Source organism: Gymnoscopelus braueri, assembly GCF_963280865.1.
Source record: "Gymnoscopelus braueri genome assembly, chromosome: 10".
Classification (NCBI taxonomy): Eukaryota; Metazoa; Chordata; class Actinopteri; order Myctophiformes; family Myctophidae; genus Gymnoscopelus; species Gymnoscopelus braueri.
Genome location: NC_137611.1, coordinates 25,572,858 through 25,599,755, shown reverse-complemented (window position 1 = coordinate 25,599,755; position 26,898 = coordinate 25,572,858). Strand labels below are relative to the sequence as shown.

Here is a 26,898-nt window from a genome sequence, read left to right as displayed (position 1 = left end):
CCACAGAGGCACAGCCGCACAGCCAAAGGGCCTATCAGTCAAAAAAAGTAACAGCAAGCCATGGCAGGCAGCCTTTGCCCCTCTACCCATTCACCCGCTGACTCATCTCGACACCAAACACGGGGAGCTGGCACCATCACACAAGATAAAACTGCGGCAGCCACCCCAGAATTATGCATCACGCCTTGGAGTAAGTGCAGAGAGTAATACCTCCCTGCACCTTTTTCTCTCTCTCCACCAGTACTCACACCTGTCTATTTCCTGCCATGTGCCCAGAAATAGCTGGCTGCAGCAGCGTGGTTCCTTCAAGGCCATGTGACCACAGAATGTGCACCTATGGAGATGCCTGAGCAAAAATAGCAGCACCATCGTCCTCCCCATCATCCCAGTGTTGCAGAGCCGGCAGTGAGGGTGGTGGAGGCTTCCCTTCAGTTACGTTTGCCTTGGAACATCTGCAGTTATTTATCACACGAGATTACATAACCAAGAATCGCATTATAGAATCTCATCCCCCCTCCAGAAGGTGTGGGCACAGATTGTTTGAGATGAAGCTGGTGCATGAGAGCTAGTAGTTATTCAGGCCTTCCCCTCTCCTGGGGTGTTGCTGATGCAGCAAGCAAGGAGGTGGGGGCTCTTAATATGGTGGGTGGGATGGGTTTCCTGATAGATCTTACGTTTCATCTCAATTGCTAGGGGTTGTTTTCTCGTAGTCCAACTACGGTTTTCAGCTCATTAGCCTTCCTCTCTCTCCAGATTGCCCCAGGGAAGATGGGACGTTGTTTATTGTGTGTGTGTGTGTGTGTGTGTGTGTGTCCTGTGTGAGTAGATGCACTTGTGACACTTCAAATCCCAACAAGGCATTATGGGTAGACTGAGTGATTTAGTACGTGCTTGCCATACAAAAGCTCCAGCATCCCCATGTATTCAAGGGGCCCATGATTGAGGAAATGTGTATGTTGTAGGATGTAAATTAGGATCTTCAGTTCAGCCTGTTCCCCATTCATTGCAATTTGAATCTAATTGTCTTTGCCGTCAATCATCTCCAATATAGCATAACATAGCCTAAAAAAAATCTGTGATTTTCTGTCTCACTGTTGCACAAAAGTATTAAGTTTCATCATCAGTAAACTACAGAGCAGGTTATTGCATCATTCCCCCGGCACTTCCCACGACGGCTCCAAAGACGCATCTGTGCATCTACAGTGCATCAGCTCCCTGTCAGTATATTCTCCATGGAGCTGCACAAGGTATTGCATAACTCTCTTTGATACAGTTTGTGTGTGCTCCCATTAAATTGAGTAGATCTTGACAAACACACCCCTCCCTGAGGGAGGTCTGCCTCCTATCTAATAAAGATTGTGACTAGTCCTCAGTATTGCACACACCACACGCTACTTTCAAAATGTAGCTAGCTAAATAAGCTACTTTGTACATAATGCGGTTGTTAATGTGGTTGAGGACATGTCATGTAAAAAAAAAGAAGAAAACAAATTAATAAAACATACCACTGTGTAATAGCTATTTAGCTGGAGATGGAGAATTCTCTCAGACGTGATGGAGAAACTGCACTCAAAACTATTTTTATGTTGATGCGCCACTGAAAATGTCAAGTTACCCAGCTACTTGGTGGGAAAAAAATTGCATAACTACTTGAAAGCTACATCATTCCGGTAGTAAAACTACCCACAAATTAGCTTAATTATAGGCAAGCTACTCACATCCATGAAGCTACTGCCCAACACTGCAGTTAACTTGTGTGTAGTTAAGAACAGGTGATGTGTCTTGGGTTGATGTATGTAGCATTTCTCCGGAAACAGTGAAGCAATTCATTGATTTTGTGAAAAAAAATTGATGCCAAAGGCTGATAAGGAATTTCATCTTTGTGACCAACGTCAGGTTGCATATAAAGTCAGTGAATTCCTTGGCTCAGTGGTGTTCTCATGATAGACGGTTTATTCCTCACAGCATTTTCCTTCTCATGTTATCAAGTAAATTAGATATGATTCATTTTTTATTATTTTTTTTACATTTTACGTATCCTACAGTATGTTTTGCTTTGTTTGTGGAATGGAAAAGGTACCGTATTTTCCGCACTATAAGGCGCACCGTCAGTGCGCCTTATAGTGCGGATGCGCCTTATAATCCGATGCGCCTTATATATGTATCAATATTGGTTCCCTTGGTTTCCGCACTATAAGCCGCACCGTCAGTGCGCCTTATGGTGCGGATGCGCCTTATAGTGCGGATGCGCCTTATAATGCGGTGCGCCCTATATATGAAAATAATACATTTATTGAAGGTGCGCCTTATACTCAGATGCGCCTTATAGTGCGGAAAATACGGTAGGTTTCCATCCAAGACAATGTCTTTCCGTTTTTTATGTCCAAGTAATTTATTTATATTTTTTTAGATAAAATCTTTTGGGCTTTTATGACTTTTTATTTATAGGACAGTAGACTGACAGGAAAATTGGGAGAGAGATGGGTAGTGACACGCAGAAAAGGTTGTCGGAATGGGGACTCGAACGTGCGACATGCTGTCAGGCTGGCATTGCAGCCTTGGGTGCCTGGACCGCCACGCCGTGGCCCAGGCCTGATGTCCAAGTCTTAAATTCACCTTTATCTTTAAATTCACTGGTGGCCACACCTATGCAATATTGTTTCGTTTTTCAGGTGTCTGTGTGGAAGCCTGGCTAAGACTGTACAGTTCAATATCAGACGGGGCAGACTGTGGATTCAGCAGATTGTCCTGTCATGTTTCGCCCGTGGAGAATAGGGTGGTGGTATTGTTTTTTACCGGCATCAAAATTGCTGATCTCACTGATAAGTAAGGTTCTGAAAATAGTAACACAGTACATTATGGAATATTGAGCAGTTATTCAGTTCTTTCATACGTACTGTACTGTACTGTATATCGTTGTTAACCATATACTGTATCTCCATATTCCATCTTTTTATGTTTTTCCATTTACTAGACCGGTGCCCTTTGGGCACTGACCAACTAGGGGGGTACCTGTTGTACCCGTTCCCAGAGTACCCAGTGTGGTACCCACTAACATACAACTGATCGACTATACGTACCTGAGGTCGTCAGAAACTGCTGACGTGGTGTTGATGACATACATAGGCATACGTGAACAGAGTTATATTGTGCATGACAGCACTTGTATTGGTACAGCGGCACACACGTGACGCAAAGCCGACGTTGGGTTGGCCAATCATGGAACCCGATGCCTACTTTCCCCCAAACACACAGAGATTCGGTGCGTCCTCCATGGCCCAGAGGACGGATAGATAAAGACATCCGCGGTTTTTCGCTTGCCACCACACACCATCTGGGATATGCACGGCAAGTTTGAAGTTCTTCGATCAGAGTTATGCCTGCGAGCTTGTAGATCTTCCATTTTTGAAAAAGTGTTTAAGTCTGTGGATTGTATAAATATTTAACCAATGAAAAGTTTATATGAGCTTGTGACTAAGTAATAACCACATTAGGTCCATTGCAACACTGGTTCTTTTTCCCATTTCCTGAAAAGAGACGGTTTTGGACTTTCAAGGTTTCCACCCAACGGCAACGATTTGTATGTCATGAAACAATCTTGAAGAGGTTATAGTCCATCTTTCTCGCACTATTTTATGACTCAGTTTGCATTATTACAAAGACTATCCAACAAACCTCCATAAGCCAAGTGAAAAGAAATTCTAATTTGGGTTTCATCACTTCAAAATAATATTATTCTGGTTATCCAGCACAGCATGCAGAGCTTGACTGGCTCTGCAATGCATGTTGTGTTGTACAGGACTGAGGCGATACAAAATGATGAAATGTTTCATTCTCAAAGGGGCCTGGCGAGAACAAGATGACATATCTCATTATGTTAAGGGCATCAAAAAATGTCATGAGTATGGAAGGCATTTGTTCCGTGATATGTACTGTAGACGGTAATAAATGGAATTGTCATAAACTTAGCTGAATACAGGTGTTTGTTGCAGCAGCCTCTGAGACACCAATGCCTTTCAACCAGGCAGCCTATTGTGTTGTAATGACTGGTGGGTTGAAGATGGAAAGGAAGCGCCATGACAATGATGTTATGTGGAAACAGTTTATTTGTAGAGAAAATGCTCTAATAAACAAGGTGGGGGGTGCGCTCCCAAGAGCCATCGCTAGCGCCCATGGTTTCCCGTAGCCATTAACACAAATATAAAGTACATGATGAATAGCCTAAATAAAACACATAACACATTAACCACAATGAACCCATAACCCATTTCCAAACATCTCTTGTCCAATGGCACTCCCAAGGATGTTTTGCTGGCTGAGCTGGAATTAAAGCCTAATTTATACTTCATCACACAGCGGTGTGCACTGTGCAGTGTGAAAAATGGCTGATTGTCAAGATAGCAACATGATCAATTATTTATGGCGAGTGACACCGTCATATGACAAAGTATACATTTAGGCTTACGGCCTCTGTCTCTCTGCACGGACATGTTCTCATCCTGGGTACGGATTGCGTTTTTGATAGAAGCACCCGACATTTTAATGTAAATTATAATGATTCAATTTCATGGTAAAGCCCCGTTAAGATGCCTTGAAGAGATTTCAAGCTTTCCGGTCTGTGCAGGATATAGAAAAGGAATTGGCATCTGTTTGAAATGTATTGCAGTATTGGCTTTTGAGAAATGTATTTGTATTTTTGCAAAGCTGTCCTCTCATCTTCCTTGCCCATCACTCACTCTGAGCTGTGGAAGCTTATAGTAAAGCCTGATTCATACATCGTCACAGGACGGTGTCGTGCGTCAACAATAGCCGACCTGCAAACTCACAATGCGTCGCGGATGCAACACATTGAAAGCTTGTCAGTCAGCTATTTTTGGCGCACGACACCGTCTTATGTCGGAGCATTGATTAGGCATAACTCTCTTAACACGGTTGCCCTCTTATTGAATACTGCTAAGTCATGAGGCAAATTGTAATTGGCAATCACCTGTGGAATAAATAAATATATAAATAAAGCGGAACTAAATATTTAAGTTGGCCTATTACTACCTATTAAAATTTGTAATCGGTCATAGATATGGCAGTTAAACAACCAACAGAGCAAGAAATTCTGTAATTCCACCTGGAATACAGCATTCAATGTGCACCCCTGCCACCAGTGGAAAACCAATTTACATATTCATACTGGTGTATATAGGAATTATGCTAGCCTATATTTACGTTGGGAACATTGCATTTGCATGCTTCTATTCATGAACTATGGTCTAAAACCACATCAACCTGGTAAACCACACCAATGTGGAACTGCTGTATTATGATCCTGATGAGCGTCCACTATGGTCGTGGGCTGGAATGATGGTACAGTATTCCTCCTGACTCCTGCCACGGGACACAAATGCTCTTGTCAGCTCCATAATGAAGCTCCAAGCTTATTGTCTTAGCACACGTGGGCAGCAGAGGAATGGAGACAAAAAGGCATGGGAAATTACACGGGGAGCTTGTGCCCGAATGCATTGCTATTCTTGGCCCTCTTTTGAGGCTGCGTGGAATGGAAAACCTTGAAAGGGAGAAGTGAAGAAGCCAGTGCACTCACTGGACCTTCTATATAGGCATGGATCATCATGGCTAAGAAAGAGATTTCAGCATAGATGCCATGTATGAGGCTGTTTTTTTATGAAAAGGAACCACAGGTCTGAGTGCTTTCATAACTGTCAGTTCTGGTGACATCACAGACATGCATGTTAAAGGTCTAAAAATGGTTCATATACAGCAACAAGGGAACCAGGAGACCTGGTACTGCCAGACCCCTAGTGGTTGAAATCTGAATGTCCGGACTTCACATGACGTGTGCAGAGGAAAAGAGGGACAGACCGACCGACCGACAAAGCCTCATGTAGGCCGACCCCTTGGGTCTGGCAAAAACCTTACTGTGTACTATAAGATATACAGTATATTGGTCTTTGGGAAGAGCAATAAGGACATCTTGTTGACAAATGGAGCTAGTTCCTGAGGCCACTTTGGTGTATACACAGCGGGGGATACAGCATGTCACTGTCACGGTTTCAGAGACCAATGTTATGAATGACGCCCCCATGTCCTTCAGAGAGCAGCCTGGTGGTGAGATGTAAGAAAGTACAACACATAGCCAGATGGTAAATGACAGATTATATTTTGCCTGGGGGGGGGGGGGGGGCAAGATGATTTAAAAAATAATAAAATTATAGAAAAAGATGCAGGAACCGTAATTGCTTCAGGTCTGTGGATAGTAGTGAGCCAGTAGGCTGGATCTGAAGCTATAATATATTTATTTATTTTTTCCTCAAAGCTCTTCTCCCTTAGGATCTGCTATTTACTGAATATTCGCCCCTAGAATAGGGACACAAGTTCAAGTGGTTAAAAAAAAGCCAGAAAAAGCCACCAAAAAGGCAAATGGTAAGCAATTTCTTTTTCCGCTTTTTTTTTCTTTTTACACAGGTTCATGTTGTCACTTATAGCCATGTAACCTTCTACAACAGCTTACATCAGTTCTGTCGCACAAATGTTGGGCGATGAGAGAGTGCAGACTAGCCGACATCAACTCGGGACTCGAGTCGTGGATCGCTGACCCTATATTTCCCTATTTGAATTGCTGAGTTCTAATGTTTTCCCACAGTGTGACATAAGAGCACATTGGCCGCAGTGTAAACATGGTTTAGTGCAGTGGTTCTCAAAGTGGGGTCCTTGGGGTTTCAGGGGGTCCCCAGCAAAAGTTTATATAGCATCACAATCATTTCAACCTCTTCATCCATTTTATGTTGGCTATTCAAAAATAGCAGATCTACAAGCTCGAGCTTGTGCATCTGCTATTTTCTAAGATTTTTGAAAGATAATGAACTTTGAGAAATTTTTAATAATATTAGTATTTTCTTTATACAAAAATTCTCTTCTGGGAGTCCCTGGCACCACAAATTGCGGGCAAATACATATTAATTTGGGGGTTGTTGACTTGAAAGAGTTTTAGAACCACTGGTCTAGTGCATAGATGAGGTGGACTGGGAGCCTCCAGTCCACCTTATTACTGCCTGTAAAACTATGCCAATAAGTGCCACTTCCTCCCACCCTCTCTAGCCAGGCATCTACTACAGACCAGTATCTCTGGTTTCCGCTACTCTTTCAACATTTCTTGACATTTCAACCACCCTCTTCTGTTATGGTCCTAAATGTTCTCCATAGCCAAATAAACACACTATTTTGCAGAAGCCGACAAAATTGGCCAATATGTTTTTCCATACTGCACAATAATCAAATAGTAACTGTAATGGTGGAGTGTGGAGTTTGCAAGGATTGAAACTGGGCACAGAACTAACACGCGCGCGCACGAGCACACAGTCTCCCTGTCTCACTTAGTCATTATTTTCAAACATGCTCTTTCTCTATTTTACGCACACACTGTAGAAATGCGTGCACTCGCTCACAAACTCCCAAGTTCACACAAACACCCAAGTTTCCAAGACAGAAGTGTCTGCACCCCCCCCCCCCACCCCCCCCCCCCCCCACACACACACACACACACACACTCCGACAGCCTCCCACAGACATCCTCAAACCTATCATTTTCTCGCTGCAGTGGAGGAATGGTGACGTATGCTCGTCGCTAGCACAGCTGAATTTTAAAAAGCTCCACACACCCACGCTCAATACCACTACTGCAAGCACAATTATCATAAACTTGATGGTCTCTCTGTAGCCATTCTGCTGTGTGTCTGTGTTTATAATTCTTCTGGCTTATGCATGTGAAGGCATTGGTTCTCTGTAAACGTGGAATGGGAAGGATTCGGATACATAGTCATACAACCACAAGGTTGAATTCTTATTATTGTTTTTGAAATGTGCAGTTCACTGTGCAATCACCTACCCTCCTCCGCAGTTATTATCTTAAGATTGAGTATTTGTTTACCCAAAATGTGTGTGTGTGTGTGTGTGTGTGTGTGTGTGTGGTAAATGTATTTTTGTACATTTTCAGTCAGTCTGTGCATATGAGGGCGTGTGCTTGCACATATTGCCTTGGGTGTGATTGCTGATTAGAGCAGCTGTGGTTCTTAATTTCCCCTCAGGGATTAATAAAGTATCTCTATTCTAAGTATTTCTATTCTATGTTTTAATGCATCTGTGAAGGCTGTGGCTCGGGAGGTAGAGCTGGGAATCAGAGGGTTCCCAGTTCAATCCCTGGCTCCTCCTGGCATAGTGTCGGAAGTGTCCTTCTAGAACAGGGTCCTTCAACAGGGGGTCCTCAGATTTACTACAGGCTAAAACAACAGGGGGACCCCCTGTAGTAAATCTGAGGAACCCCTAGGGGTCCCGGACAAATCTTTGTGTGGTGGGGAACATTAGCCGAAAATAGCAGATCTACAAGCTCACAACGCCTTGCGCTGCGAGGCGTTGTGAGCTTGTAGATCGGCTATTTTCGGACAGTCTGTGTAGAGGGAAAAAGAGCAGACCAAGTACACAGCCAACGGTCAAGTTGACTACATATTGAGGGTTTAATGGTTAACTATCTGAAAATAGACTGGAGCTTTATTGAGTACTTATTTGGGTGGCTCTTTAATCAACACATCCAGATCGTATCGGGTATTTTGATGATCCATCAGTAAATTCCCTCCCTGTGTCCCTTGCAACACAGGGGAACTGAATAATCCTACCAAGGAATGGAACATTTTCTATGGAACTCTTAAAACACAATTCTACAGTAATAATTCACAATACTATTCTGTGTTTCTATGTTCTATTTGTTTTTCTCTTCAAAGTATAGTTCCAAAGCCTTCGGAACTATGCTTTGAAGAGAAAAACAAATAGAAGGTATTGCTCTTTGTACGTTTGGTCATTTTTATTGACCTGTTTTTCAGCCCAAATGATACATCACTTAATTTTGTCAGCATTCATCATTGGACAGGATGGACCAGGATCTGGTGAGGATGAACAACCAATTAACAATTTCAGCCCATTTTAAAAATATCAGAAAATAGCTTCTCTACAAGCTCACAACGCGTCTCGTGCGTTTTGAGCTTGTAGATCTGCGATTTCTGAGTTTTGAAAAGTTTTGAAAAATGTCACGTATAATGACATGCCCAAAATATGCATACCAGGTTGAAAGAGGTTAGTCATCATGCACGTTAAAGTGCTGGTATTTTAAAAAAATGGGGACCAAGGACTTAATCTTGCTCATAGGTTAATAAAATTATCGAGACGCAGTTTCTTTCTTAAAATATTTATTTTTATTTCTTATCTTAACAGGAAGAGATTCAATTAGATGTATTGTACTTCGTTGTACAATGGTGGCGTTCAAAAATAGCAAAAATAGCCGATTTACAAGCTTACGTATTGTGACCTTGTAATTCGCCTATTTAAAAAACAACAACTATACATTTGAAATGTGTGTTCAGTAAGTTGGCTTCAAGAAGTGATAAATGCTTTATCCAAAGAGTCAATGCCCTTTGGTTCATCACTTGATGTCTTTTGTCTTATCATTGTATAAAGCAATTATCCTCTTGTCTTGATTATCATACATTAGTAATAGTGAGTAATACATTCTCTTCCGTTGCCTGTTCCTTCCTGTTGCCTTGATTGCCAGAAGAACCAAAGTATTTTGTGTGCGTGTGCGGGTATGTTACATGAATCTGCCCGCTTTTATTTTAGCTTTATTTAAACAGGGAAAACCCAGTGAGACCCAAGATGTAATTTGTGGTGGTGCCCTGTGTACAAGCAAATCACATAATCATGGGAATCGTAAAATCATAATTGTATACACATATCCACAGAACCATATTATAAATATAAAACAATATAAACAATGTAAAATCATCACACACCAAAATATTGTATACATATTATAACTAATAACGATTATGAAATGGCAACATTAAGCTATTGAAAATATACACAGGTCCCTACTTCAAACTCCTTTATCACATTTTTTTATTCGCAATTTTAGGCATTTAATTCGAGTCATTCACTTGAGTCACTTGAGTCATTCTCACACCGATTCTAACACTGTCTGGGTCAATCAGCTTTACTCATACAACAGGGACACATCATGCAATCTGCTAGACAACAGCAGCCGTGGTTGTACATAGTGACTGTGTCCTCATGCTAACCCCACAGCACAATCTGTTAAGTCTTCTGTTCAGTACGAGGCTTATCTTTGTTTATAATGTGTTACTGATTGTGTTTTTAGCTAATCTTCTCGTAAACATATTGCGTCTGTTGGGTTTGCCATTGAATTGGGTGGTTTCTCATGTGGGTATTGTTTCGTTTTTGAACATATCCATATCTAGCCTGTGGTTACTCATGGAAGATGTTAGAGAAAGTATGATAACCTGTGAAAGTGATGTGAATGTCAGGGCCCCAAGGTAGTCATCAAGATGGAAGAAACCACTCCCTTTTGAGCCACTCACTTTCTCAAGTTTCATCCCAAGGCATAGATGTGTCTGTACTGTTTGTGACAAGGGAACATTACATTGGGGATTATTCTCTCCAATTCTTATGATAGATAAAACTCCCCTAGTTCCCTTATGAAAATCTTACGGAACCCCTAAGGAAATACTTTCTAAAAAATGTCCTCTGTAAATTAGCCTTACTAGTCAGTAAGTTACAGTACAAATTGATCCTTTCATTCAGTGAGAGTCGCAGGGATTTCACTGCCCTTCTCTGGAAGTGACATGTACATCATGTGCAATTGCCTCAGCAGAAGAAGCAAATAGGGTTGCATAACATTCGCTCTAATTGAAATCCACTAAAGCGGAGAAGGCAGAAAGATGGACAATCCAATTATGGGACTGTAATGAGTTTCTGTATAACTGTTTAAATTATACCTATGTTGAATTAAATTCTAATATTTCCTTTACAGAGCACCTATAAAGGAAATTAGAGTGTTTATCTAAGAGCATATCGCACCAGAGAAGTCAGAGCGCGGCGGAAACAAAAAAGTGTATTTTTCTTTACAGAGCACCAACATATTTTTGTTATTCAGAGAAGCCTTGGAGAGATGTGCTTAAAGCATCTCTGACTGGTTTTATATTGAGCTGTCTATTATGCAAGATATAATACAGTATTCACACATCTCACTCAGTCTCCAAATTAAATTAATATTTTGCTTTCAAAGCAGAACTTGACAATATTGTGAAATGATTCACTTTCAATCGACAGTGAATTCATTCCTATCTATTGATAATGACCCATGCAATTACAGGGGCATAAGCTAGTGGAGTTTATAATCATGCCGGTGATTTTCAAACCAATTTTGAGTGAGTCTGCGGAAACTATTTTGCTGCTCATCACCTAGAATGTGTCAAGAGAGGGAAGAGCAAGGACAAAGTCATGCCAGAGCGTTGTTGACAAAACAACAAAGCTTCAGCCTTCACAGCGTCCTCCTCGCACTCTTATGTGACTGTGACTCACACAGATCAGACTGTCCCTATCTTGACTTACAATCTCCATATTCACGCAGAGCACGAAGAAGCACACAGGCGCAGACTTTGAGGAACCTCAAAACATGCCAATCCAGTTTTCAGAGAAACCCTCCCAACTACCAGCAAGATAGAGTTACAGGTCTGGGACGTAAGCGACGTGTGTGCAGCATTCAGCCGTGGGACAGAGGAGTAGAGAGGGAGAGAGAGGAGGGGAGCGTACAAGAGAAGCTCTGTTACCTGTTCGCTTCACCGAAATCCAAGGACTGACCGCAGCTTGGTGGACCGAACCTTCATAAAAGCAACGGGACCGTGGATTATCCCTAATCCTATCAGTGTCTGTTATGTAGGACCCTGCTGCTGACCACTCCTCCGTAAGGGATTACCAAGAGGAAATGGCTCCCTGTGCCCGATGACACATGGCCCGTCCTGCTGGCTGCATCCTTCGTCTGTCCAGTATAACGAAAGAGCTTTCGACAGCGACTCCATTGTCGGGTCTCATTGGTGGACCCAGCCTGGCCACAATGGGTTGCAGTTCACCACAAAACCGCGGCCAGACCTTCTAAGCAATGCTGGACAGTATCAAAAAGAGGACTGCTTCACACAGACCACGTCCTTCCTCAAGAGGAGAAAACAAAAAAACTTGGAAGTACAGTGGTTTTAGCAGGCGGACGTCATACTGGTATTTGATTTGAGTGGTCATGTTGTGAGCCATAGTGAGGTCGTGTTGTGGCCATAGCTGGACTATGTTGCAGTGTTTTGGGGGCCGCAGGCGCACAAAACACCACCGTATCCAGTGGAGTGAAGAGGACAGTCTGCTGGGTGAAGAGTCACAAGTGATTCTGAATCCCTGCTTCCTAGACGCAGGTAAATGTGGGGCTGACGGGATTCTCACGTTCCTTGTTGATAACTTTGTGATCGCAGTCAAAGCGAGATCCTTTTAACCCATTAAGACGGGGAACGCATCCGTGTCATTTTAAGATTTCTTTGGCTATTCAAAAATGGCAGATCTACAAGCGCAGCACCGAGCGCTGCGCTATGAGCTTGTAGATCTGCTTTATTTATTTTTTATCATTGGATAATTTGTGCAAATCTTTGAACATACATATTTTCAAAGCAACATTTTTTTTAACTCAAATCTTTGGTTCTGGGGATTCTACAATTGTCAAGGACCCCCAAAAATATGTTGTTCAAGGGACCCCCCAGATTTGATACCCAGCTCCCCCTGGGTTAGTGTGTCCAAGTGTCCTTGAGCAAGACGCTGAACCCCTAACTGCTCCAGATGAGCAGGTTGGTGCTTTTGCATGGTTTCCTTCATCGCTGGTGTGTGAAAGTGTGTGAATAAGTGTTGTGAAGGGATTTTGGATAGACACTATATAAATGCACCATTTACCGCTTGCTCTAGGTGTGCAAATCTGTATGTCAGAATGTGTACCATACCTGTAAAGCATTAACATACTTTACAGGTTGAATAATACTTGATACATTATTCTAAAGGTTGTGTTTTTTTTTATTCATCTCAGTTACCTGGTGACAGTATGATGTACCAAAAAAAAGCATGCAAATGCATGCAATTTCCTCCTTCTTAGATGGTATCACTTGGTAGAGGTCCTTCATTTGGTCATTTTGAGTGAGGTTTGACAGTTTGAGTGAGATGATCTATTAAATTAATATGATTTATAACAATGAATTAATATTTTTCAATTAACGTATTAATCCTTCAGCCAGGGAAAACTGCTGAGGATATTAGGGTCTTCTCAGATGAAAACCGTTTTTGGCGAGGTGCTTTGCTTGAATAATTGAGCCTAATATTATATACTTCCTCATATGACCATGTCGTTTGTTATTACTTCACTTGAATCTGTTATTTTGGACAAGCGAGACGGTCTAACAGTGAAGAATAGAATTTGGCCTTGTTGGATGGACAATAGTGGAGCACTCTATGTATGGAGAACAAAAGTAACCCTTGTTGTTCTGATCATTCCTATACTTAAAGGAGTTTACATGTAACTAGGGCTGGGCGATATGACTTTTGCCTTGATTACGATTAATGAACGATTAAAATTAAAAAGTGAAAATAGCACACAGTGCAACGCATTGAGCCTGTAGATTGGCTATTATAGCGAGTCATGTCTTGTTTCATTAAACATAGTGGACACTGAAAGAGGACTGTTCTGAAGTCCTGCAATAAAAAAAGCAATCTCACTGCACCCACCTAATTGCAATATAAATACAAATCAACAAAGGAGTTATGCAGAAATTATTTGGCTGTGCCATCACACTCAGATTGACTACTTAATGTTGAACAGGATACCCTTTTGCATTTCTTGTTCATGTTCAGAATTATAGTATGGTGATGAATGTAAGGGATATTAGTTGTTCAAAGTTGATGTATGCTCCATGAATCATGAATCTACCATTTTGTTCTCTTTCTCGCCACATGGGGGGGCAGTGCATTAGCCTAGTAGCCGTTGACATGGGTGCTGTGAAGATCAGAATGTAAAATCTGGCTTGACCAAATTGGTCTCTGGTGTGTTGTGTGGCCATTGATTTATGACTCAGAATTCACTGACCAATTTCACTTTTGAATATTTCTCTCAAATTCTCAGAATAGCCCACTTAAATTACCTCAGAATAGGATTCTGTAATTATGTTGAGGTTATAAATGTAATTGTACATATCTACTAGTTTGCCACATTTTGTCTCCATAATTAACAGTATTGCAAAAAGGAAAACTAAATAAGTAAAACATAAATCTAAATGGCCATGCTGAAATGCTGTGAGGATGTTCCCGGTTGTTCACATAATTATCCTAGTGATTTGTAACTCTTTTAGTGAAACAGTCTTGCTGTCTAAAAGTTATCTGAACAACCTCTGCACAGGTTGTTGTGATCTGCCTTCAGCGGACCCTGGGATTTAATCCTTTTTAAGCGCCTGCTAAATTCCGGATGAATATGAGTTCTGAACCTGGACTCCATCATACTCTCCCTGTTCCTCTGGTGATAGATTTTTTGCTTTTTATTTTCCTGGCTGAAGCAGAACGTAGATGGCAGCAGCAAGGAGAAGGTGACCCTGTCAGGGCAAGAAAGAGAGCCCATGTGGACACAAAGTCCTCTTTCATGGTGATTTTATTCAGGATCCTAAGCTTTGTCGATTAGAGCAGTGGATGATCTGTTCACTCTTTCCTCCAGCTCATGTTCACTCTTGTCTGCTTGAGTCTCTAGGGGGGCGGGCAGTCGTTGCTCAGGAGCTTAAGAGGGTGTGTTTAATGCCCATGGGATCCACTCCTTGTTTTCCATCTGTCCCGGGGGCTGGGAAGCAGCTGAAAAGTTCAAACAGAGACACCCTCCTCCATGCTCCACACAACGAGAGCTCCCAGATTAAGAGGTTCGTCTGCACCGCCAGCAACAAGGATCACAGTTTGTAACTTGTCAAAGAGAGCGGATGTTTCACTTTATTTTTTTATGTATTATATATGAATTGCAGTCTTCATAGGTATGGCAGACATGACCGTGTTTGTTCCAAAGCAAACACAGGGGAAACTCCTATATTCATTTGTTTGCATGGGACAGGTAGAAAGAAAATGTGCGGAGATGGCAAGCATCATCAAAACGTCTGTGTGGGTTTGCTGAGTGAGAAGACCCAGGGGATGCAGGTGGCACGAAGGCTTTGCACAGACCTGTTTGAAGTTCTTTCTTTTTTCTTTCTCAAGCCAAAGGTGAAGGATTATGCCTGGGGTTGGAATTCAGCCTGGAAATGACGGGCTTCACGACTAGAACCAGGCTGCTCCGCGAGCGTGTGACTGAACATGTACTGTACTGTACTGTGTGAATGAGTTCATGAGAGTGAAGTGCCATGCTATTACTTAGCAGTGGAATGGTGGATGCTATCCCGAGGGCTACAACTATTGGCCAGCAGCAGCAGCAGGGGAAAACGGTGTACCACGTCTCCGTGGTCCTGAACGGGACACAGTGCGATGAGCTGGCGTCGGAGCTAGGTATGGGCCGCCTCGCCTGCGCCCTGGCAGACCGCCGCCAGCCGAGAGGAAAGATAGCCGAGGAGGCAATGCCTGCTGCAGAGGACAGGCCCGGGCTGAGCAGGGCACGACAGGAACTCGGCATGTGGCCCTCCCTGAGCCGTGCAGCCAGGTCTGGGAGGACACGGGAGGATGTGGTGGTGGAGGAGAATGAGGAGGAGGAGGAGGAGGAGGAGGGGGCAAAAATGAGGTTATACCGGTTTCTCCAACAGCCTTCCAAAAACTCTGTCCCTGACTCTTCAGAGGCAGACGGGGGCATAGCCGAGGCTGCTGGAACGGCTCCTCTGGCCCAGCAGTGCTGCCCGGTATCAGGCCCCACTTCCCGCAAGGAAGGGCTCGTCCTCGGCGAGCATGGCGCTGCGTTGGGACACAGCTCTCTGCCCCGAGTCGTGCTGCGCAAGCCTCGCTTGGACGAAGCGCTGCGTGGCAGGAGGGCGGTGAGCATGTATGGAGACCCCATCCGGCAGTGGCGAGGCTCACAAACTGAACAGGAGAGGCCGCCCCTCCGGAGGCCGAGGAGCGTGTGCATGCTGACAGGCCCTGTCGGAGCCCCGTTGGAGCCAGGAGCCCCGTTGGAGCCAGGAGCCCCGTTGGAGCCAGGAGCCCGGGAGGCCTCCACCCAGCAATACAGGAGCCGGAAGGCTGAGTTGAGAGCTGTTGACGGCCTTAAGCCACTGTTGCCTCAGCGGCCTGCTGTCCCTGAAGATGTGGTCCACAGGCCCCGCCAGAGGAGCTGGAAGCCCAGACCTGTCAGTATGACAGTGTTGGAGCTGCGAAAGAGGGTGTCCGAGGATGAGATGGAGAACCGTGGGGCCTGCAGGCACCCGGCTGATGATGGAGGAGGTTTCCTCAAAGGGGGGTTCCGTTGGAGGCTCTTTGGCAAGGCATCCCCAGACAAGGACAAGGAAAGTGATGCTAACTCCATCCCCAAGCCCGGTAAATCTGATTCCCCAAAAAGGACCCTTAGCTCTTTACGGCGGAGCCTCAGTCTCCGGATCAGGAGGACTCGACCTCGGGAGAGAATCCCTGAGATGTCTGAAGGGAACTCTGAACTCTGCTCCAAGGCTAAGAACTCAGCGGAGGAGATTTCGTTACCCTCACAGCCCTTCTCATACCTTACAGGCAAAACCCTTCCACCTGCCTGTGAGCGGAGGGGGGACGGGGCCATTCAATACATTCAGTATCACAGCAGGGGGGCGGTTAAGGTTATGGAGGTGCCCCTCTGCCCACCTAAATTGTCACCCAAACTGGCACAGGAAGAGCCCAGTGTATGGCAGCTCATAGCCAGCCGCTTCAGGAGGAAAGAACAGCCGTCCGATGGTAAAAGTGGATCCCAGCAGCCACAGAGCAGAGACACTGGCAAATCTCCCCTGGCTACGAGTAAAAAGACACAGTCAGTTGCCATAGAAACGCTTGCAGGCATTGCCTTCAACAAAGGTCAAGGTAAGCCTTGTAAGATTGATGAATTTATTTCCCAGGACTCCACAGACCATGTGTAGCCCCTGTGTAGCCCCTCAGCCAGTCTGCCCAAACAAAAAGTGCACTTCTGGAAGCAAAACACAGAAGTGCACTTTTTAGAGGAAAGGGCAAAATTAAAAACACATGGAGGAATTGTATGTTTGGATGGCGCTCAAAAAGACGTCTGGTTTGAGAGTTTGAAAACAGCCCCTATGAACTTCTATTTTGGGAATTTCTTTATTTCTCTGGGGCCTTTCATTTTGAGTTGACCTTTTTTGTGCATTCACATAAATTATTTTTCATCCAAAGCTTTGGAACGAAAAATGTAATTGTTTATGAGAACTCCTTAATTTGGCTGTACGTTAGTTCTATGTGGGGTTTTTAGTATGCTACTCAGGCATAGGGATAAAGAGCCTAGTAATACTGTATTTTAGCCTCGTAGGTCAAGGCTAAAACCCGCAGCATTAAAGCAGTTGATGCTGTAATGGGGATGCGTTTGGCAGCCTAGCAGGGCTAAATTAAGAGGGCTTACATACGATAATGACGGGGACAAGAGTGAAGACTTAAGTACTGTGTTTAAAGGTTAACTGTGACAGTAGTGTGTGCGTGTTAGTTCAGTTGCCTGGAGTACAAGGCGGAGAGTAGCAAATATTTGTCGTGATCGGAATTGATAGCTCTGATTTGCCTTTTTTCCGTGAAACTGTGATTTGTAACTTTACACAAATGCCTAATGACGTGTTTCTCTCACAGTAGTGGGGTCTGTGTGTTCACACTGAAATTTCAGACTCACGTGTTGGACATTTTACCTACAGTATGAAGGCGATAGCTCATGCCAACTCTAAGCATAGCCTAAAATTCTTTCTTGTATTTGTATTTTCACATGACATGTTGCCAAGGACACCAAGCCTTTTGTGTTGGAGTGGATATTTGCCCATGTGTTCCACTGCAGAGTCACTCAGTCAGGCATCAGGAATGTAGGCGTGCCGATCAGCCTGAGTAAAGCTAGGTGTTCAATGCCCAGGGCGGGCCTTGTTGCCTGTTGCTACCTGCCTAAGTGTTTGACAACCCAACTCCAAAATTAATCTGCACAGCTCAGAAGCCTAGCCCTCTGGTGCAATAGGGTTAGCATGCATGAGCGAACACACACAAACACAGTGGTACAGTTTCTGAAGGGGAGGACACACATACACAATATTCCAAGCTTATAACAAGCTAAAATGACAAGTGTTGTTTTTCGATCTCGTCTTTTTTCCTCTTCTTTTTTTAGAGTAGTCGACTCCCAGCAGTTCTGAGGTGTTGACTGTGTCCCCACCCCCACCTGTATGAACAAAGCCATTCCTGTCAGGTCTGTGGATAAATAGGCGATCAGTGAACCATGTGGTCAGATGTGGGCTCTTTGGGCTGGAGGAGGGGGTGGTCGGTCATGAAGCATGTGACAGTCAGCAGCACACTGCAGTCCCCAAAATACCCAAGGCTCATTCACTGCATTTAGACTACATGTTGGGAAATGATACTGCACATAGGACTACTTTCACCCTGTAATAATTCCAAGCTAAGCATAATGTGTCTGATTGGCCAGCTTGATCAGGAAGGTCAAATGACTCACTGATTCCATCCTATCTTGAGTTGTCATTAAATGTCCATAATCATTAATTTGAATTTATTAATGTATTAATTTATTCGGTCACATGCAATACGCTTAACTGTGAATTCCATTTTCCATTTAAAATCTCTATGGCGGCCCATTTTAGTTGGAGATCATGTTAACGGAGAAAAAAAAGTGTTTGCTTGTTCAACTCGCAACAGCCGGGTCCCCTTTGGGTTAAGGCAACTTCACTGCAGTTGATTGTTTACCATCTAGTGTGTGCTACACACTTGCAAATGAATTGGGAGAAACAGCAGTGACACAGTTTCAATGCATTTCCACTTGCTGCTAGAGAAGTGCAAGATGCTCAAGAGCGGTTGAGGGAGTTAGTCTGGGGAGATGGTGGAGAACTTTGTTATTAATAATTTAATATGACAGCTTATTTGACCATCTGCCATTGTAGATCTCGGATAGGGTGAGTTTTGTCTTAACATTGTACCACGGGGATGTCCAGCTTCAAAGAAGGCAGGAAATGCCCTGCTGCTACTCCCTTCACTGGAGAAGGTTTTCATTTTCTTTTTGACACGCAGCAAAGGCCGTCAGGATCGGGACTCGAACCCGCAGCACGCTGTCAGGCTACATTGTACCCTAGGTGCCCGGACCTCTAGGCCAGCGGTCCGGGACAGATTTTTATTTTCAAAATCACATTTTCAAAAGCTTTGGCTTTTCATGGCGAGTACTTTTTTCAATTTTGTTTTGTTCATTGTTTGGGGTGTGAGTAAAGATAAGTCAATACTTCCCTTCTCTCTCATGTGTTTTGCATGGATTTAAGGGAAGATTTCCTTGGGAATTCAAGACCTCTCCAAATCCAATTTGCAAACCTTGGGTTAAATAAGAATTCAGCTTGACAGGAGTTGTCCAATATGTCTACGGATGTGATCTATAACAGAAAACAAAAGATTAAGGACCTTTAAAGTCAGATAGACAATCCTGATTGAAATAGATTGGCTTGGCGTGAAGCAATTGTGTTTGCTGCTTCTCTCCTAGACTCTAGGAGATTTCTCCCCAGGACCTAATGTAGAGAGAAAAGACATTTCCTGTTGGGGAGTTTGACAGATTGTGATAAGAGCTCTGAGTCGTTAGTTCTGTAAATGGCTTCATGGAGGAGCACACATGATAGGTAGTGTGATTATGTCAAAAGACGCACACAGTGTACATGTACAGTAAGTATACCCCTGGCCAGAGAGGGAATGTCGGTGGGCAGCGAGTGGTGTGGTTTGCAAATGAGAGCTGTAAAAAATACTTATTGCTAGCTAAATTCTCACCCTGTAATTTGTTGCCGATGGGAAAGCTTGGTTAGAAAGCGTGGTCGGAGACAGACTGGGAGTTTAGACCTCAAGGTTGTCCTCTCTCATTCCACAACCGCTGCACACTCGCATGCACGTTTAATGCACACATGCTTTGACGGATATACATAAACACCCCACACACACACACACACACACACACACTGTTTCTGCTTTCGTTGCATTTCCCTTTCTCATGAAATTAAGTAAGGCGGTTAATTATGCATCAGTGCTCTCAGATTTGTATCTGAATGGACGTGAGCATTGGAGTGGAAAAACATCACAAACAGGCCAGCAATACAGTTCTGCCCTCATAATGACAAAGACACTGGTGTCCTCTGTGAGCATCAGTGGATGCTGGGTCTTTGTGTCCACTGGTGTTCTGCTGGGCCACAGTTTTGTGAGGATGCTCATAGTTACAGAATGATGTAACAAAACAGATGAATCCAGTTAGCATGGGCCTGAACTGTTCGTCATATTATGTCTATTCTGAGAACGGCAACTGATGTGGGGATCTCCCCGACATGAGCATTTCTTACAGAGGGTTATTTACGATTGAACTGGAAAATTGTTGTGATTTTTTTCACTTTTTTCATCAGAGAGGAGGCGCAGTTGTTAGGCCCCATTAATTTTTTTGTAGAAAGCTTATATTTTTCCTCTCGCTCTCTTCTGTGCTTTCTGTCCCTGAGAGGCAGAAGATGAGTGGATTTGTTATTGTCGTAATAATGAAATGTCCTGGTACAGAGCCGCAATGCCCCGGCATTGCCCAACTACATCACAGAGTCCCATTTGTGTGATGGCCCGTGATGACCCCTAATTTCTCGCTATGACTGTGTGTGTGTGTGTGTGTGTGTGTGTGTGTGTGTGTGTGTGTGTGTGTGTGTGTGTGTGTGTGTGTGTGTGTGTGTGTGTGTGTGTGTGTGTGTGTGTGTGTGTGTGTGTGTGTGTGTGTGTGTGTGTGTGTGTGTGATAACTGAGACTGAAAGACTGAGAACAATGGTAGTTATTGTGTAGGCTCTCTGTGGTTGTTATCTATTATTCTCACTGATGGTTTATTGTTACAGGTATTATCGTTGACTAGTTTTTTTTGCTCAGCCTTCCTGTTTGCCAAAATATTTCCGTAAAAAGAAATCTCTGAAAATGTGTTAAGAAAATAAAGCTTTGAAAAACGACAACAAGAAATGTGAGCCGCGCCAATGGCACCCCGATCTGTTGTGCTTTTATTCATTCACACTGGCAGAGGTAAGGAAAATGTGTGTCTTCACTCATGTGCCGACTTGTTGAAGTGTCAAACTGTTACTGAGAGAGCTTTGCTTAATGGCATGCTGATGGAAACCACTCTGCTGCTCTACACAGAGAATGGTGAAAGGCACTGTTGGAGATGCGCATTTATTCTGTCCTCAAAATGAGAGTGGATAAGCAGCAGTCTCAGCACCGCAAGGCAGGCTTAAAGGCCTTATTGTGGAGTGTTGAATGGGGGCCGCAGGAGGACACACATTTCCTTGCCTTAAAGTTAGTGTAAGTGATTATTTTTTTTACTGCGTTGCTCTGCAAGAGGCTCGCTGTGTCTGTCTGTGTAACTGTCCGGAGCTAATCTCCCTTACCGCTGGACCGATCAGCGGACGTTGTATGTACGCTGCCAGTAGGCCACAGAAGTAGGACTAATTTGGAGTCCTATATTATAGATACGTCATAAATGACTGATGTAGATGGCTGATGTCACAGGCAGGTCACAGTATGTCCAAGATCCACATTGGAGCCACACTGTTTCCATGTGGATCCCGAGATCCACATCATTTCCTAGTTTTGTTCAAATAAGTGTTAAATGGCTCTATATTCCAACAGTAATCGTTGCTATATAGTGTTTGTTCAGTAACGGGGGTCTCTCTGTGTCTCCTGGTGAAACGGCAGAGTAGACGGCTCTTTAGTAAACATAAAATATATTTTCAGGTTGGGATACCAATTTTATCCAATCATGAGTGATAAACAAACAAATTAAATTGGAAGTGATTTAAACAAAACAAAAAAATTAGTAGACAAAATTGGAACTGGAACTGGAACTCTATAAAAGATGATCTTTGTTGGGTTTTCTCTGCTGTTTTCCCGATCTGGAAATGTATTTTATTTTGTACTAAAGGGCTTGAGAGATGGGCAGACCCCTGTTACTGAACAAACACTATCGTAATGATTACTATATAATATAGAGCTTTAACTTTTGTTTTTACAGAAACACCACCTTAAAAAGTATTATGCTTCTACACTGTAAATTCCTCTGAGTTACATTACATTTGGTTCCTAACTATGAATCATTTAGTAGGGGACCCAGTATTGAGAACCAATTATTATTGTACATGACAAAATCCTGAATGTCTAATTAACTAGAGTGTGTAAAAGATTTTGACACTCAGAGTTAAATTGAGACTCAGGTTAGAGCTAAAGTTGATCATGTAATGAATCGTTTCACGTTCGTATAGGGAATCAAAGTGTCTCATCTCGTCTCACATGCACATTTATCATTATTGTCGCCAGATTAACACTATGGGAGCTATGGGAAACCAATGTTGTGGCAACAAGCAGGATGTTACTGTAATAATGCTTCTGTGTGGGGCATGTGCATGTTGCACTGTTATGATGTAGACAGAAGGGGATCCAACCTGGCTTTTGCACCTTTCGGTGTGGAGACAGGTAGTCTACTCCACCGCCCCACCCCCATGAGCGATGGTACCTCCCTGGGTAGTTACGGTGGGAAGGACATGAACCAAAACGAAAAGGAAGTTTTGCTTTGGTCAAATAGTTATTATGACATGTGCCTGGCCTGCTATGCATCACTAAGAGGAAATTGCAGTCAGGGAATGGGGAGTTGCCATTTGTGGTTTTGGTTCCGAGAAGCGTCTATGTCTATCTTTTAAATGTCGTAGATTATCTCATCAAACTCTAAAATGTTCAAACATTAAACAGGTTAAGCCAGGCCTGATAATCCTTGATGCTTTCAAATTAAATCGAGCATCATCTTCAGATTGCCTGATGCCTCATAGAACTAAATTCCTAACTAACCTTTTATTTAGAATGTTGCTCTAGGAGAGTTCCCTTTTTAATGCACACTTTTATACCTTTGTAGGTTGTATAGTGAACAATGCAGATTCTTCACATAGGGAGAAACATCATGTCCAAGCCTCCCATGTTTGAATGGATATTAGGCCGTTGAATGTTCATCAGTGTTGCTCACTGTAACCTCGGAAACATTAAATTAGATGGGACATAAACAGACAGATCTTGGGTTTAATACTGTTTGTCTTTCTCTATTTGTCTTTTTAGACTCTTTCGTCAACAGCCAGGAGTGGACATTGAGTCGATCGGTGCCAGAGCTGAAAGTGGTGAGTAAATTAACCACTTATAACCTATGCTTTGTTCACCAGGGTCCTCCAGGGGTCTATTCTTTGTCCTGTCCTTTTTTGCCTCTAGACCAAATCTCTTCTGCAAAAATAGCCGATCTACAAGCTCACAACTTATTGTGAGCTTGTATATCTGCTATATATCTGCTATCTTTTGCTAAGTGTTTGTTCGCCTATTATGACATGGCCAGAATAGGGACACAAGTGTTCATGTGGTTAAGTATCTAGAATGTCCTCTCTTTGTTTACATGTCAAATTCATCCAGATATGATCTTATTATGTCAGATTTATGTAAATTTCCCTGGGAATGCAGTTTGCATGAAGAAGAGAAAAAATTGGCTGGAATTTTCCCTGGCACAGAGCGCGTGATTATTAATGAGACGCGTTGGCATGGAGATGCAGTGTGGCTTGCAGCAGGACTCGTGTGATGAGTGACAGTTTTGGACTAGACTGGTGACACACCCCTGGGTTAGTTCCTGTCTGTCAGTGTTGCGCACACAACCACGGCCAATGTCCCCTCACACGATTGAACGCCTTCCACTGATAAAAAAACTAGCTAGCTCTGAAACCACACTTCATCATGCTGGTGGTTCATGTAGTATTTCTGTCTCGGAAGGATTCTCTGTTGCGGCACACTGTGTAAAACTTCAATGAATCTCACATACCGCTGGTTCAAGATTATTATTATTCTTCCGCCGCTATCTCATTATCTACACAGTTGTTTTTTACGAAACTGCAGTATGGTAGAGGGTCATGAAAAACTACAGAGAAATTAAACTCACAACCATTGGCCAAAGCACTCAATTGAAAATGCTAACTTTGAACAGGTATAACTCACACCCTGTTTGAGCTACAGCCATGAAACTTTAATATGCACATGCGGCTCCTCATGACGAACAACTTTGACCCTTTAGATCTCCCATTTTGAATTATGTGAAAAGCAGTTAAATTTCAACTTCTCTGGCCCGGACTGCTGACGTTGCGGTCCGGGCACCTTGGCTCTAAAGTAGGCCTAGTCCGTTGCTGCATGTCACTCCCCATCTCTCTCCCCAAGGCATAAAAAGCCAAAAAATAAATCTTAAAAATAAATAAAAATTAACTTCTCTTGAGGGGTTTGAGCAATCTGCACGAAACTTTCTGCACACAAACTTTGGACCAATATCTAAAAACAAATGTTGGGGAAAAGTGAAGTGAAAAAATGATGCCTCTAGAGCCAATGAATATTGCAGTTTTATGAAAATCATTCTTCTGCCCCTAAATACATAAATGCAAGTTTTATGAAAATCATTCTTCTGCCCCTAAATACATAAATGCAGAGTCAAATTTTTATGAAACTTTGCAGGAAGGTAGAGGGTCATTCCAAATAGCGCTGAAACCAATCTTACTCCAATTGGCCAAAGTGCTATAGCAATGCAAACTTTGAACGGGCATAGGTCATGCCTTGTTTGGCCTACAGAAATGTGCTTAAACGTGTGCCTTAACTCATGAAGAACTTTGTCACTTTGACCAGTAAGATTTTCCACCATTTTGAGCAGTTTGAAAAACACTTAAATCACTTAAATGAGTGATTTGCGTGAAATGTTTTACACACAATCTATGGACCATTATCAAAAATCCCAGTTGAAGAGAAGTTTGTACGTGGCAAAATGAAGCCTCAATGAGCCAATGAATATTGTATAATAAAGAGACTACAATTCCCAGAATCCCTCAGTATGCTCCTCAGCTGTTTCCAATGCTCATTTGTTAACTGTATAGAGGTTTCGTTCTCTCGATCACAGCTTGGGGGTAGCAGTAGTTCAAGACATAAGCCAAATTCCAATACCCAAATTTCTGGGCTCTCCAAGCCGCTTGGTGGTGCGTCAAACAGCGAGACGGGTGTACATCAATGTAGGCCTCAGTCTGTTCCTGTCCTCTTGCCGGAAGTGTTGGCTGATGTCTGTTCTGTTATTGGATGGACCGTCTCCTCGAGCTATGGGAGAGAAACCATGACTATGCTCAGAGGCGTCGCTAGGTCTCTACTAGGTTGGGGGCTTAGCCCATAGACATATAAAGGTAGACGCCTCCTCTGGCTCTGAAGCGTCGGCATCTCGGACGCACTTCCGCTTCCTCTATGCTTCTGGGGGGCAGCTGGAAATTTCCGTGTGCGTCACAGAAGGGGGCGTTCAGTAGGCCAATCAGACGCCGGTGGGGGCGGGACAACTAGATTCTGACAAGTCCTGGAAAAGACGCGCTGTGGTTGGCCAGTAGTCAACACGCTGTGATTGGCCAGTGCCCGTTCCCCCCGGAAATATGGTGGCCACCATACCAAGCATGTCGCTCCAATGAACTGCAGAGGCCAATGAGGTATCTAGGTTTCTATATCTGTGGCTTAGCCCACCAGGCAACGGACACATGCGCGCGCGTGCATGTGTCCCTCCCCCCCGCGCGCGCGGATTTCGGCGGATTCGGGTACTTTTTCCCCCGTTTTTTGTTACTTTATTTCGGTTTTAGGGTTAGGGGTAGGGTTAGGGTTATAGATATATAATTAAAAAAAAAAAAATTTTAAATTAATTTGTATTGGTGGCTTTGGATAAAACATTGGTGGCTATAGCCACCGAAGCCCCCGTGTAACGACGCCACTGACTATGCTGTCTGGGAGATGGGGTCTAAAAAAAAGCAACAGTGCCGTGTCGCGAACTTCAAAGGGATGTTTTAGAGCCGACAAAACTTTGTTCTGCGTGCTCATATCCTAAGATGATAACGTGCCTGCATGCGCGTGTTGAACAGTTTGAGGGTGAGTGTCCCACTTGATTAAACTGCAGAGATACTCAAGTGCATTTATATGTATATCATTCTGAATAACGGTGATCAATGCTACTGTACTGAAGCAACAAATTGAATAATGGGTTGATTTTTATTTATGCAGTCACGCTGTTTGTTGTGCGAGAATGCATGTCAAACAGCTCATCTACAGTATGAGAAATACAGCATCTAATATACAATATGTTATGCAGGTGGAGCGAGTGAGCGAGTGAGCAATTGGAATGTGAGCAATTGGAATGTGGCTCAGTCCAGCCTGCGTGATTCTTCCGGACTCGCATATAATCCTCTCCTCCTCGCTGGGGGGCGGGGCTAATGCGCGAGTGGAGGACGCGAGTGGAGTGGGTGAGTGTGGAAGTTGCGGTATTGGAATTTGGCCTGTCAGCGAGTCACAAGGTCCCCGGTTTGAGCTTTGCCTTATGCAGGTTTGATTTAAATTGCCTCACACAAATCATGACCTTATTAATTAATGCACACGTGCGCTTTTTAAAGATAACATGAAATTCTACTTTGAGAGTATTTCATTTCAATATATGACATATTTCCTTGTGAAAATAGCCAATCTAGAAGCTTACAACATTTTAGCACCACAACGCCCTTGTAGATCGGCTATTTTCTCTAGTTTGGGTCCTGGGGATTTGTGAACCACTGATCTAGAGTAGTGTTAGTGAAACGGGGCCTTAGTTCCTGACAGAAGGAAAGACTTTATGCTCATCAACAGACACCAACAGGGTGGCCATAGCTCAATGGGTAGGTAGAGTGGCAGCCTGTGAGTCCGAAGGTCAATGGTTTGGTTCCTGTCCTCTGCCATGGGTTGAGGTGTCCATGAGTGGTATTCTTT

General features: G+C 43.4%; 1 protein-coding gene across 6 annotated transcripts in view; it reads left to right on the top strand.

Moving 5' to 3' along the window:
- The window catches only part of agap3 (ArfGAP with GTPase domain, ankyrin repeat and PH domain 3), a 134,691-nt gene that overhangs the window by 33,257 nt on the left and 74,536 nt on the right, over positions 1–26,898 (top strand). For 2 of the 6 annotated variants that reach the window (XM_080441228.1, XM_080441231.1), the window contains exon 2: positions 23,182–23,240. In XM_080441228.1, coding sequence (XP_080297354.1) covers positions 23,182–23,240 — 59 coding nt within the window. The other 4 variants (XM_080441227.1, XM_080441229.1, XM_080441230.1 and 1 more) reach the window with 4 other exon arrangements.